At 45.1% G+C, this 14,575-nt stretch overlaps 5 protein-coding genes across 5 annotated transcripts; 2 read left to right on the top strand and 3 right to left on the bottom strand.

Annotated features, from left to right (window-relative positions):
* Positions 1-1,110: 1,110 nt before the first annotated feature.
* BKA55DRAFT_530354 (uncharacterized protein) lies at positions 1,111-2,125 on the bottom strand (the record flags this gene model as incomplete). Its single annotated transcript, XM_046189142.1, has 3 exons — positions 1,111-1,585; positions 1,650-1,942; positions 2,003-2,125. 3 exons carry the CDS (start codon positions 2,123-2,125, stop codon positions 1,111-1,113), a joined length of 891 nt encoding a protein of 296 aa, XP_046041072.1.
* Positions 2,126-3,450: 1,325 nt separating this feature from the next.
* On the top strand, positions 3,451-4,038 carry BKA55DRAFT_530523 (uncharacterized protein; the record flags this gene model as incomplete). Its single annotated transcript, XM_046189150.1, has 1 exon — positions 3,451-4,038. One exon carries the CDS (start codon positions 3,451-3,453, stop codon positions 4,036-4,038), a length of 588 nt encoding a protein of 195 aa, XP_046041071.1.
* A 218-nt stretch (positions 4,039-4,256) lies between these two features.
* On the bottom strand, positions 4,257-4,499 carry BKA55DRAFT_530387 (uncharacterized protein; the record flags this gene model as incomplete). Its single annotated transcript, XM_046189146.1, has 2 exons — positions 4,257-4,378; positions 4,460-4,499. Coding segments are annotated over 2 exons (162 nt in total), but the record flags the coding sequence as incomplete, so codon positions are not given.
* Positions 4,500-7,193: 2,694 nt separating this feature from the next.
* On the bottom strand, positions 7,194-7,917 carry BKA55DRAFT_600309 (uncharacterized protein; the record flags this gene model as incomplete). The annotated part of the gene is made up of 2 exons (XM_046196507.1): positions 7,194-7,526; positions 7,660-7,917. The coding sequence occupies 2 exons, from the start codon at positions 7,915-7,917 to the stop codon at positions 7,194-7,196; spliced, it is 591 nt and encodes a 196-aa protein (XP_046041069.1).
* A 2,288-nt stretch (positions 7,918-10,205) lies between these two features.
* Positions 10,206-10,546, top strand: BKA55DRAFT_478428 (uncharacterized protein; the record flags this gene model as incomplete). Its single annotated transcript, XM_046186180.1, has 2 exons — positions 10,206-10,356; positions 10,425-10,546. Coding segments are annotated over 2 exons (273 nt in total), but the record flags the coding sequence as incomplete, so codon positions are not given.
* Positions 10,547-14,575: the final 4,029 nt, after the last annotated feature.

Here is a 14,575-nt window from a genome sequence, read left to right as displayed (position 1 = left end):
CAACGCCTTTCGAGGAGGAGGCTAGCCACCCTAACCCTTGGATTTCAAAGACTCCAAAGACCGTTCTTGAGGCTGAATCTCAGTCTAAATACCTTGAAAGACGAATCAGAAGGCATCAGAGTAGCTCCCCAGAGTCTATTCTAGATGCACTAAAGCCTCTTTCTAAAGGAACGAAGGCGGTTATGTATGAGATGGCATTGATGAGGTCTGAGATCCAAGACCTTCGACGGGCAAATGACACACTAAGCCGGCGCCGGAGGGCAAAAAGGACCCGCCTACAGAAAAGATGGAAGATGACTCTAGAGGGAGGTAGGGAAGCAATTGGCCAGAAGAATATTAATACGCAGGCAGTGGCCGAATCGTCGAGAAGTGGTAGTCAAAGAGGGTCGGCACAAATAAAGGAAAGGCATTGTGGAACATGCGGCAAGATAGGTCATAATACAAGAACATTCCAGATAGTTGTCGTTATATCTGGGGAAGAGTATAGCGATTAGTTTTAATTGATCGGATAATTTGTTGTGTTTTTATGGTGATGTCTATCTCAAAGGTTGAGATTTTTGGTCCACTCGCTTATCATGTACGTTATAATTTATTATTCAAGATTAAATAACTTGCTTGATTTAGCGATTTAGTCGCACGCGTAATAATGCCATTCTCTCGATTGAAGAGAGTACTATAATAGGCTTGATAGGGCTTTGCAGCGCGTCAGAAACTTCGTTTTGGGTCATTGCGATAAGCTTGAAGTGCAAGAAGGGTATTGGCCTCTCTATTTGACTGTCATATACCTGGTGGTTAAGAATCAATATAGAGACGCTGTTGGTTAGGGGGTTTTTGACCAGCAAGCTTATTTGACCGGCTTGCTTATCGTGTATGTTACCTTTTATACTAATTAAATGAATTTGAAAACCTTGGCCGTTTTTAGGCCGAGGGTAGATTTTTAAGAGTACTTTTAAAACCGCGATTTAAGACGTAAATCCTAGTGAGACACTCGCTTGTTATACACGTCATATATATCCTATCCTACCCTTTCCTAAGTAATTATTAATTACTTTTCTCACTTAGTCGCTCTCCCTCGACTATACATTATCTTAGACAGCTCAGCTCATACCACTATAAGTCAGGCGCAGTCGTGACAGTGCCCGCTGGCCGATGCATGCCTACATGTCCCTTCTCGGGGTGCGCGGCATTTCCATATGAGCCAACCCGGCCATACTGGGTAAAGCTTAGGTGTAAGCGACCGTAGTCCCACCTGCGTGCGAGGAAAAGGAAAGCGAACGCGGTTCCACACAGGAGGAGGAGGTCAAGGATGCCGAAGAAAATAAGGCTCCGAGTGACACTGATGACGTTGCCACCGTCCGAGACGGCAAAGGCAATCGGGTACAGGAGCCAGAGGAGATTGACAAAGCCAGCGAGCATGGTATAGTCGCGGTCGACGGACGAGCGGTCAGTAGAGGAGCGGCGAGCGGAGGAGCGGCTTGCCCATATGGTTTGAAAGGCGAGCAGGAGGTAGGCGACAGTGCCGAAGGCGTAGAATCCCCACTTATACCGGGTGGCCGTGTAGGCAGAGCAGAGATACGAGATGATCCTATTAAAATTAATCAGCTGGTCTATCCTTGAACGAATCCGTACATCAGAAATGCTTCACTTACCAAATCCAAGCTAGAAAGACGTTGAATAAGATGGTTGCCCAGCTTACGCCACTAATAAGCCCAAGAGCTATAATAATGATGGGGAAGGCGACGACCCAGAAAATGTATTTGGCAAAGAAGATCTGGTACGTTGCGGCATCTCTTGTGTAGAGTTGCGTTGGGATGACGGAATATGCGAGCCCGGAGGCCATGGCGAAGTAGGAGATAGCGCCGACGAACAGGGCGATGGAGAAGAGGTAATGGAAGATTTTCTCCCCGTGATGCGGCCGGAAGCTAAGGGCATAGTAGACGAGCTGTTGGACGTGTGGTTAGCTAGAAGTTTCTCGGCGGAAGAATTCACAGAGTTGACGAACGAAGGCGAGGGTGAAGCAAGCCATAACGGCCCAGAGCCAGTCGGAGCCTCCCTCGGAGAGGTGAGATTGGCCGCCCTGAGGGTTGACGTCGAGAGCGTCATTACGGGAGTAGATCAAGTCCATAGCTGCCATGGTAATGAAGTTACTCAATGTTGTCGTGAAGTTGGTATGGCCTTATTGGGGCCGTGTTAACCCGAATAAAATGATATCGGGTTTCGCGTAGGTTGTAAGTAGATGGGCATGCAAACGGGGGGAGATTGAGTGGAAGCGGATGATTCCAGCCCTTTTCTAATAAATCCAAGTCTCTCGTCGTAGCCTGCCCATCGACGTGGCATTTGCATCTGCCAAGATTAGACTTACATCGAGCACATGACATCTTCGTCATTAATTCGTGCGTAGCCGTCTGTCATAGGCAAACCCAGTCTATGACGTAGGCGGTGTCTTGCTGCTCCAACCAATGATTCACTTCACGGGGTGCGTATTGGTGATAATTCACGTGTCAAGTGTGGCTGGGGCGAAAAGGTTGGGTGTACAATGTCCCGCTACGTAAGAGTTATCACGATTTCGCCGCCTCTTACCTGGAGGAATTCGAGATGTGGCTTTCTGCCCCCGGAATGATGAATGGTTGATAACTGACAGTTTATTTCGAAAAATAAGTCGTCATTGTCACATGAACATAAGCTTAATATGACGCACGGCGGTTGAAGTCAGAAGCACGCAAACATTTAATGCGAGATTATGAATTTGAGTTCTATATGACATTAATAAATCTAATGTAACTGTAAGATTTTCTAAGTCAGTGAAAGTAGTAATAGTTAGGAGCTATTTATTAAGAAAGGCAAAATAGAGAGCGCTCTTTAAACTCAATAAATTACGTCTTCTAGTAGAAACGACACTATTAAAGGCAATTCCTCCTTGCCGTTGAGGCCTGCATGTACCCACTATAAACGCTGCACCTCGATTTGACCTTGCTTCTTTTGTGTTGACGGTAGGCAGGATAGTTAGATCCTGATAAGATGGTTAGCTTGCTTTTTATGTAGGTTAGAGACTTTAGAAACCCAGTTGCCCCTTTAGATGATGTAGGATGCCACGGAGCATTCTCTCCTTCATAAAGTCAATACTTGTCCTGACTAACAAGCCTCTGACGGTATTGCATATCCGATTTCTCCGTACCACAGCCCTTGCCTGATTAAGCTTTCTACTCACACTTCGGAACATCCCGTTGCCATACGACAAGATAGCGTCATGACTTGATACCGGGAACCTGCATGTGAACAAACATGATGCGATCGGCCACACAACAGTCGGCTTAGAATTAAGCGGTATGTCATATAACATTCAACATCTTCTCTCTACTGTTCTTCCTCATGTTAGTACGCTAATAGGCAATTTTACTTACTATACGAATTGAACACGATTTACCCAAGAAGTACTAACAAATACTTGCTATGGCGGTTGACAACGTCCCGGAGCTCCTTTACCACACTGTCCTCACGGTGATTGACTACCAAAAAGAACCTTCGGAGGCTACGCGCTCCGTCTACGTCCTCGGTACGCATAGCGCTCTCGAAGCCGCTAAAGCCTTCGCTATCTCAGCCCTTCAGGGACTCAACTATCAACCAGAGGATTTTATCGAATTCGCTGTCCGCTCATCCGAGCCGTGGGAGCACGATGATGGCCGCCTTGTTTTCGCCCGGACACCTGCCGGGCAGGTATTACTCATTGGAATTGACACCACCCTGAATATCGAGTCACTACTGGCAAGCCCGGACGGCGCCGTAGTCCTCCCTAATGGGTGTAACCGGCTGCACTACGTGCTGCAGACAATCGATAACAGCTTAGACCGCATGGGTTACGGGCAGCCAACCAAAATACAGGGCATATACGTCCACCGTGCTGATGCATGGGCGGCCCGGAGCAGTTCGTTAAGTGCGACATGTGTGGAAGTAAGGAGATCGCCGACAAGTGGCCGTTTGAGGAGGACATGGTGGTACACGCCATTATGGAGACGCGACAGAATTGCGTTGAGGCAGTAGGGACTATTCTCGAAGCACACGGGAGGCATAGAAACATAGTAATTCAGTGAGATAATTGATACGAGCAACCCGAGTTGGAATATAAGTCTTTATTCTATATTATATAATTTAATAGGTAAGAATATTATCGTTAATAATAAACTTACTTACCTAAATATACCTACTGACGTAGTCGCATTATCTTTGAGAACCAATATCCCTTTGAGTGCCACAGCCCTTCAGTAGGTATCTCGACCCACTTGACCCCACGTACAAGAAGGTGACAAAAGCTCCGCTGCAAACGCAGTTGAAAGGGCTGTCTTCGCCTGTAACTTGGCTACCTCTTTGGCGGTATAGCCATCTAATTCAGCAATTTCAATTGGCTGACAGCCCTCTAAAGCAGCTTGAGTACAAGTTGGCCTGTAGCGGCTGATTTACTTACTTTGATTGGTTATATACCCCTGTCGTGACCCCTCTGAAGGGCTGTGGCACTCAAAGGGATAGCTTTCCAAGAAATCCTTATAAATATCATCCTTCCATTATTCATGTCTGAAGGATAGCTATATATACACTCTATTCCTACCCATGCTAGAAGGAAAATCTAAAGTTGAGAGAGAATTTATCGGCGCTGGTCTCAGGATGTTAGTACTTCGTATTTTCGACGTAACCGTTCTCATATCTTAATAGGCTTTGACTTGGAATGGAACGTCCTAGCTCAATATCACCGGAGAAAACTCCGCGGAACTTTATAAGTAGACTTTGCTCCGGCATCTCTGACCCCCAGTAGCCACCAGAATCTCCCGTCACTGTCCAGATGTACCCACCATTGCCAGAACTTGTTTTAGTAGACGCATCACTATTACAGTCTAAGTGGTCTTAGGTTTGAGAGTTACCTAATTTCCTATTGGTTAAGTGATAAAGCATTAGATTTTTGTTTTATTTAACGTAGTTGATAAGCGATCCGACCGGATAAGTGATCCGACCACTGCACTGTATAGCTAAAAAATAGCTTACCCTATAGAAACTAAAACCTTAAATAAAATATGTAAAAATTTAATAAAAATAATTTATAAAATAGTATAATTAGCTTTATTAAATTACTATTTTTAAGTATTTTTAGCTATTTTATTTTATATAGAAAACCTTAAAATACAGTATATTTTACAGTGTAAATAGACTTTAAAGTTTATAGCTATATAGAATTTTTTTAAAAATCTAAGAAAATTAATATAGCTTTATTTAAGACATATATATAAGCTATTAAAATTATAGCTATTTTAGACTTAGTTTAAATCTTTAGAGAATTTTTTAAAACCTGGATTTAAGGTGGAAATAAAAGTGGTCGGATCACTTGTCCGGTCGGATCGCTTATCAACTACGTTACTTATTTAGTTAGTCTTTATTTTTAATATTGTGTAGGATAAGCGAGTGAAACACCCTACTTTCTACCTTAAAAGCTAATTTTTAAATACTTCTTAAAAAATCAATTTAGCTTTAAATTAACTAAAAGCTTTATATAAGGTAAATAACTATAATCTAACTTTATATCTTTTATATAAGAAATTTACCAAATTTACTTAGAGGGGTATTTAAAAAGTCTATTTGCACTATGATTTATAATGTATAATAAGGTTTTATATAGAAAGTAAAATAGCTAAAAGTCTATAAAAATAATATTTAAGTGTAAATAACTATACTATGCCTAGAAATACTTTTTTAGATTTTTAGCTATTTCATTAAAGCTTTAAGATACTCTAGGGTAAGCTATTTTTAGCTGCACAGTATGCTGTTTCGCTCGCTTATCTCGTACGTTATACTAAAGAAATCACTATTAAAATGTGATGGTTGTGTTTCCCAACGAGTGAACTAAACCGTTATAGGGTTTATGTTGGCAGGATCGTAGGGCGTGATGTCTGAGCGTAGCGAAGATGTCACGTCTCTTAATGGGCAAGTAAAGGCGTGTCAGACTTTATTGGCGTAAAGAAGTTTTATTGATAGCTGGTGAGCTAGAGTCTAGAAAAGTGCTAATGAGTGTGGTGTATATACTAGGTAGCTCACGAGGGAGTGTGTGAGTCCGATGATAATGACTCAATGGATTGGAAGTGAGTAACATGGTTCTGCTCATCTATGAACGTCTGAAGACCAAGGCTCATTTGCATGTTACGCCTCTGGACATTCTTAAGACGGTTGTCTTCTAAAATGGCCCATAATGGTTTTTGACAGGCCACGCAAAATAGTGGAATGCGTTTCATCCCAATTGGCGTCTGGCACAGAGTTGATGACGCACAGAACACTGATGTTGATGCCCCGAGGAGATCGGATAGGAACAGCAGCATAAAATCTGGCGACGCTGCCAGGACGACAATACGAGTGAAAGCGCGGGCCTGTGGCCAGGTCTTGGACAATGATAACCGGTAGCTCCGCGGAAACAGTTTCCTCGATTGACTCTTCAATGCCCCACGAGATCTTGCGTTAATTAGCACGCAACGTATAATCACAGACCCCATCACCGCGAGGAATAGATGTTCCACAGAGCCGAAATGCCTCGTTACTGCTGCTTTGAAATGGGTTGGGCACTATTGAAGCAAAAATGGGTTGATTGTGTTGTTAGTTCTAAGTTACATGTATCCGAGTGGAGCACAGCTCCTTACTTTGTATCCACACCCCAGCCACTAGCAGATCAGACCACCTTAGTCACACGGTCTCAACAAAGGCTACCTCGTCTTTGACCACGATGAGGAGTGGCGTGATCAGGGCTCCATCTACATTGATGCCCAAGCTGGTGGCATGCCCCAAATGATGTATGCGACTATTTTTCCCAGCGGCAACCCGACAGAGGGAGATATCAGACTCAGCATTCACGGTGTCACTGAGACTGACCCAAGTGTAAGCAGAGTTTGGATACGGAGATAAGGCTTGGAGGAGTGGAAAGGCGAATACGGAGTACTACGAGGGCGATCTCTTTGTGTGTAAGGTTGGACAGTGGCAGTTTTCCAGTGGCATCTTGCCGAGCTACGAGTCGGTCGATCTGGTTTGTGACTTTTCATGCTAGCAGGAGATTGAGGCGCGAGAAGTAGCCGTGTATGTAAAGATATTAAAATATTTTAATTATTACTGACTTTGGTCAATCTGACAAATTGAAACGGCAACCTTTCCCCACTCTGCTGGCACAGAGCTCATAGCTTGCTCTGGTCTGGAAACTTGCGCAGCATATCAGCCAACTTGTCCATAGGCGCGGCCATGAGACCCATGACAGTCTCGAACGGTGGCTTCTCGCCTGCCCTGGGATGGCTGCGTGTCGGCACAAATTTCTTTGTGTGGTCGAACCTTCTCGCCAAAAACTCCATCTCCTCACCCTGGGCCTTGAGCGACTGTTCAAGAGCCGGCAAATCAAGCTTCTCCTCCTCCTGGATGTGCTGCCAGAGCGGGGCCCAGAGTTCCTTGAGCTTCGGCACGTAGTCTGAATCCGTGGATTTCATGTTCTGGAATTCTTTGAGAAGTTCCTTGATCTAATTCAAAGTTCTAAATTTTTCTTGATCCATGGTTCATTCTGGGTCCTACCTTGTAGTGTTCCTGACGATCGCTGTCTGCCATCTCCTGACCCTTGGGGCCCATATACTTCTCAAAAGCAGGATAGACTACCAGCTCCTCGCTGATGGAGTGGCGCGCGAGTTCCCAGATGAACTGGTTCCCAAAGCGTTGCTGATGGTCATGGTCTGTAGAGTTTATGACCTCATTGTAGTAGTGTTCCAGCTCGCGGCGGCCCTGGATGATAGCATCTGAGATGGCCGATGATAACGCGGCGGTCTGGATTCGCATGAATCTCGGCGAAGCACGATGGACTTGCGGCCGGAGAAGGGTTCGGAGCTGGGGAGATACGAGGGCGCGCATGGACGACATTTTGAAGAGATGAATAGACTCGTTCGAAATACCACATTAACGTGGTTCTGATATTGGCTGCTCTACTCATGTACCCGTCTGGTCTTGCCAACATGACGCACGGATGATGAGCTACATGCTATCAGGGATGTCTCCGCAGCGACAGTTGACGCTCAACACAGCGATGGATGACGGACAGGGCGTAAAAAGAATGTTGTAGTGCTACCATTGGGATTTGAGGACCAGCCACTCACAGCAAGTCATTTTAATTGCTCTTATATCATTCGGCGTGGGCCGGATTGAAAGCTCCTGCCGCACCCAGGTCGACAGATCGGCGATGTTATATGCTCAGGGTACTGGGGCGAGGCATATAGGCACAGCTAGCTGTGCCAATAATATCTGTTATGTAAGAGGCATACGTGGCCTTATTTCAATCCCTTCAATTCAACGATCAACAGCTTCTGTGATACCAATTCGACTTACTGTGCCTTTCTTTATCTATAATGAACCCAATTGACGCTTCTCGTTACTTCCCTGATGACGCCCTTCCTCCTGAAGGCAAATTCCGCTCACGGAAGAAGCTTGTTACAGCAATCAATGCTTGGGCAGCGCCCCCAGGCTATGCATTCTCAGTCAAGAACTCTTGGAAGACCTCTAGTGGAAGAATTGAAGCTATCTACGTATGTAACCGTGGCACAAAGCCCCCTCGTAGCTCATAGAAACGGCTGCAAGAGACTGCAATACGTTATACAGGATGCACCTTATCTGTCATAGCGAAGGAAGTCTATGTAAGACTACATAGAGTCTAAGGCATCGTCCTGGGGCTGGTTTTGGTAAACACAATCACGAATCAAGTCCCAATGAAGCAGTACATACACAACATCGTCAGCTATCAAGCCTCGATACATCAAAAGTCCAACAATTCGCCAATGCTGGCGTTGCGCCAAAGGAGATTAGATCCTACTTACATATGAATTCAGATATGCTTGCTACGCAGCAGTATATCTACAATTGCATTGCACGGGGCAAATGAGAGCTTGCTAAAGGTCAAAGCAATATGTGTGCCCTTGCCGACGAGCTTAACAATGAGAGCTTCTGGAGTCAAATATGCCTTGACGAGAGTGGCAGAGTTACAGTAGTACTATTTGCACACCGAAGATCACTACAATACCTCAAATCATATCCTGAAGTGCTTCTATTGGACTGTACATACAAGACCAATAAGTACAAGACGCCTCTTCTTGTTATAGTCGGCATTGATGCTTGTCAACGATCCTTCTGTGTTGCATCTGCATCCCTTAGCGGCGAGAAAGAGAATGACTTCATCTGGGTCCTTGGGCAGTTACGGGGTATATATGAGCTTCATGGAGTAGCTCTTCCATCTGTGATACTTACAGATCGCTACCTTGCTTGTATGAATGCCGTTTCTTCTTGTTTCCCTGAGTCAACCTTATTGTTATGCTTATGGCATATTAACAGAGCAGTTTAGACATATTTTATGCTCGGATTTACTCAAGATAAGAACGATCCTTAAAGGCAGGAAAAGTGGAACGAGTTCTACGACTCCTGGCATAAAATCGTGGCCTCAATGGCTGCGGATATCTATAATGAGAGGCTTCAGAAGCAGGGCTGCCGTCAGATCAGATTAACAATCAGATATATCAATCAGATCAATCAATCCAAATTAGATACAGAATTTCATAAGATCAATCAACTCAGATACAAGCGTCTATACCCGGCGGGTTGATAAAAGTGGTTTTGCCCCCCCCCCCCCCCCCCCCCCTCTGAGGAGCTGGTGCCGTAACCTCTAAAACCATAACCAGATAACCTAACTTCAATATATCACAACGATCTCAATCCTTGACCGATTTTCTTTAAATTGCCGCTGTATCATTTCTCGCACCTTATTTCCCAATGAATTCAATTTCGGAGAAATCCCGCAAGAATGCGGCAGCTGGCGCCCGCGCTTGGCTTGCCCGCTCATCTATAACAAGGTCAACGCGTCATTGCCCCGCACCAGCCTCCCTCTCACAAAGTGATATCGCAGCCCAACGCCACGCAAACTGCCTCTTATGAAGCGATATATATATATCCTAAAAGCTGGGAAGCCGTTGCCGACGATAAAAGCGTCTATTTCTAAAGGAGGGCGCCCAATGGCGCTCACAAAGGCAGAAGAGCGCGCTCTCATTGAGTATCTTCGCAATGTTGAAACCAGCGCTTTCGCTGTGACCGAAGCTTGTATCCGCAACTATGCCAGCCTCATTCGCCAATTTCAACTAAAAGGACCAAAAACGAGGTTATCGCAAGCCTGGGTAGGGAATTTTAAGAAGAGGCACCCAGAATTACAGTGTAATCGTCCCAAAGTCAAGGAAATCCAACGAGCAAGCGCAGAGACCGATATCCCTCGCATGGAAGGCTGGTTTGGGGGTTATGAAGGCACAGTCATAAGAGAGGAAATTCGTCCTCAAAATCTATGAAATTTCGATGAATCCCCTATACAAATTGGCTGGATTGACAGCAACCTGAAGCTATTTTCAACTCGCAAGAAAAAAACACCAGGCCTGTTGCTTTTCAGCCGGGGAATAAGGAGTCAATGACCGCTGTGGATGCGATCAACGCCATAGGACAAGCAATTCCTTCTTTCCTAATCTTTGCGATGGAATCTCTGCTTGAAGAATATGCTTTTGCTGATATAGATGAAGATATTATCCTTACACATACGGAAACAGGATTTAATAACAGTCAGAGAGCTCTACAGTGGCTACAAAACTTGAATATATACTCCTTCGCAGAAAGCAGCGATTCCGATGACTTTACGATTGAGCAGTGGTTTGGGTACGGTCCTGAGATCACAAGGGAAACTTGGTCGCAAGAGATCGCCTTCCGGGCCTCCAAAAATTCCGAAAAAAGTCTCCCAATTAAGAGAAGGCTTCTTATGGATGGTTTCTCAGCTCATGAGGATCGCCCGTTCATTTGGTATTGTACAATGTTCGATATTATCCCTTATCAACTCCCTCGTCATACAAGTCATCTCCTTCAGCCTCTTGATGTTGGGGTCTATAAGCATGTCAAGCGCGCACAACGAAGTGCTTTATATGACTTTATTGGAGGCGGCGGACTTCAATTATCGAGATTTCAGTTCCTGGGTATGCGGAATCGTTTATACAAAGCTGCCTTTAGAGCCTGTTGTTATCAGTTTCTATACCGTGCGGACCGGAGAATTGTGCCAACCTAGAGATTCTGATGACGTACTACCAAGGCCTATTCGAGCGCATTTTAGGTACACACTGGCACTGTCCCACCGGAAATAATGACACGTCACTATACAAAGACGATGCCGCCGGCTAGGCGGCTTATTCCAAGGTCCCAAACAGCATGTGGTTTTTGAGCAATACTCCGGCGAAGCGGATGAGCAAAGCAGAGGCAAATGCACCTGTGGTTTCAGAGGCTCACTAAGATAGAATAGGCGACGGCTGGTCTTGCACGGAGGGTATTGGGTTCGGAGGGGGATCCACCTCGTCTCGATGAAGTGGCTGATCTAAGTTCATCTCTTTGTACAGTCGATGTCGTATTCTGGCTTGCTGATGATGCAAGTTCAATCGTCTATGACGGTGAGGCACGTCGTTCAATGCAAGTGGTGCCCTGGGACAAGATTGACAAACATTAATGAATTAAATCGGTGATTTAAAGTAGATGGGAGGAGAGCATATGCCAAGAAAATATGGTAAGGGGATGGGGCTGGTTATTTCAGGGACTGAAATATAAGCTGCCAAAGCTCTCTGCCGTCTCCGCCATGGCAGACCCCGCTCTAGTCGAATCTGCAATCTGTCATCATTCTGACGCATGTTGTCTTTTGCTCTCTTCGCTTATTCGGATAGAGAACAGCGGCTCCTCCCGGAATGCCTAGCTAGCAGCTCCATTTATAAAATCGAGCCATTGTCAGGTACTCAATTACAAGCTTAGAAGCTGCGGCCACCTTCAACACGCAAAATGTGGGGCATTTCCGTATTTCAAGACCTGTATTTCTCTCTGGTGTTGGCGTTTCGAGCTGGAAAAGAAAACAAGACACGAAGTGCTGTGAGTTACAAATCTAATATCACACCTCACAGCATCCTTGCTGACCGACGAAGAATCATGCTTATGTGTGCGTTGACTGTTACGACAACTTGCTATTGTCTGATTCTGTAGGGTTACTTTGTTCCCGAATGCGTCTATAAGTCGATGGCCGGTAACCAGAGCTTTAGGAATCCGTCTCCTCGTTCGAGCGGCCAGCCAGCGACAAGTAACGCAAATGTGAGCCCTCTGCTCATGAGAGGGCGAATTCTAGTCCCTAAAGGATTGTTTTTTCTTTCTTTTTCTTTTCTTTTTTAAAAAAAGAGAAAGAAAGAGAAGAAAAGAATGGAGGAAGGAAGACAAAAAGAAAGATAGTCGAACATGTGCAGAAGCATCAGCCCTCAATGGTCAAGCCATGATTCTCAATGGCCTCACGTTGAAAGCCACTTATGAAGACCATTCAGGAGCGTGATTGCTGGACAAGCGAATACGACATGGGAAGGCAGAGTACGTTGTAGAATTGAAGGGCCGGCCGGAGATGAAGAAGTCGCGGTAGAACGAAAGGACGATAAGCCGTGTACGAATCAGTGAGTCAGCCCGCTGGGCTGAAGACTTTCTCCAGTGGTAACTATTCATTAGAAGCTGTCCCTTATGCACTGTGTGCTGGCTTAATTGCCTCCAAGCGGCCTGTCAATGACTGAATTGTAGGATGCGACGTTTCGAGCTGAACGTTGACGACAAGTTTGCCCTCGAGCCTTGCAATGTGGCACACTCAGAAGAAAATATACCTGCTCGCAACCATCGAGAAATAAAGAGTGGAACAGTTGAACTGAATCAAAATCAATACGATTTTCCTCGCAGATTGTTTTAGTTCAAGACAGGAATGCTTCTATGATGTCTTGACAAATGAGAATGTGACAGCGAGAGTTGTTGGGAGATGCCGATATTTTTTTCCCCCATATGAGAGAGTGTATACATCTCTATCACTTCTCCCACTTTTGCTGAGAGTGGTTTGTACGCATAATCATTGGCTCACAATCGCTGTGGTTCCCCCACAATCCACTTTCACCAGAAAAAGGGCTCTCAATATGACACCCTTATTAGATTTAACGCGTCAAAATGGGATTCTGGCTTCCCAGTTGGCTGGCTTCCTTGTTATATCATTTTCTCTACGCGAATTCGTTTGAGTTTAAGTGGTTCTAACGAAGCTAACGCGTCCCCTGTATGGATTGACTGCAAGCCGTATGGACTTTAGTGCCTTTGGAAATTCTATCATCGCCATGCATCTTTAGTCACTTTCGAATATTCAGTCTCAATGATAACAATCAGTATTATTATAAAAACGCTGTTTGAAAACACTCAGACTGGCCCACTGAGGCCGCCGAACGGAGCGAGACGACTCTGTCTCTAACATACTCGCCGGCCCGAGCTGTGCGGTTGCTCGCTTTGCAATTATCTTTCTGCTGCTAGCCTAATCGAGACATGATGGACACTAGACACTACAGGCGATAGGTACTACGGAGTATTTAAGCGTGCCTATTTCATGTCAGACTTGGTGGCTCAGGTCACTCATAAAGAACTTGGAAGGTTAAAATCAATGCAACTTAAATGGCACGCTGATGGCTTACAAGAGGAGGTTGCAATAACCCAGTCAGCCCAGTGAAAACTTCCGGGTAATCACACCCACCACCGTGAGCAGCTCACCTATGGTGTGTGTCAAATTGTTGACACCGTCTAATTAAGATTGTCCGATGCTCTTCTCAGTCACATGTAACTTAGACCTTTTCGATAACACCTTCGATTCCCTCAGTATTGCTTTATCACAGATATTTCATATTGTATGTCAAATCCGGGATTTGATATTTTGTTTGATTTGAAGGGAGTTATTAGTACATTTGTTTTGATTTGTTTGATACTTTGCTTGGTTGGATTGGATTTATGAGCAGTACTGCATAAGTGGCGCATCGGTTGGTCACAATAAGCCACTCACGCAGGCGTTAAAGAAGCGCGAACCCCTCGATGATATCTTGAAACGTGGCGTAATCGTTAGTACTGACGATATCTATTTTCTGACGTCAGTGAGCGTGCATCATACTGTTACATTGTTACGAGCAGCTATTGTTTAACAGCTTACGATGTAAATAGCGTACTACCTAGTGAGGAAATCGGGATTATCCTTGAGCTACTCACATATCAAATTACGCGTCACTTATAACGACCTCTAGTCCTGGCAGTTCCTGCCCGAGAAGCGCCTTTATTTCGAGAACTTCCATCATGGCTTCATCAAAGTCCAGAAAGAGCTGTGCGATGTCGTGGGCGTGACGTTTGCGACTAACTCGAACTCTTCAAAAATGTAGCTCCGGGGCCCCTTAGCCGCATCCCTAATGGCGCTTGGGGCTTTCCTACCGATAAAGGTTAATTCACCTACGGGAAGGTTATTCTGCGGCAAGACCGTCGCGGTCCGTGCTTCATTTTATATACACGCACCATGGTTATTTCAGCGTGAACACACACAGACATAGTAGAATAAATCCCAGACTCTCAGATTATTCCTAAGGATTTTAGATATGCCCCCATAAATCCGGGAGCAACCGAATCGCGACGTTATAGACCTAGATGATGGCAT

Source organism: Fusarium redolens (genome assembly GCF_020744475.1).
Source record: "Fusarium redolens strain MPI-CAGE-AT-0023 chromosome Unknown BKA55scaffold_37, whole genome shotgun sequence".
In the NCBI taxonomy this organism is placed as follows: Eukaryota; Fungi; Ascomycota; class Sordariomycetes; order Hypocreales; family Nectriaceae; genus Fusarium; species Fusarium redolens.
The sequence above is the reverse complement of the archived record's forward strand: the minus strand, read 5'-3'. Positions and strand labels throughout refer to the sequence as shown.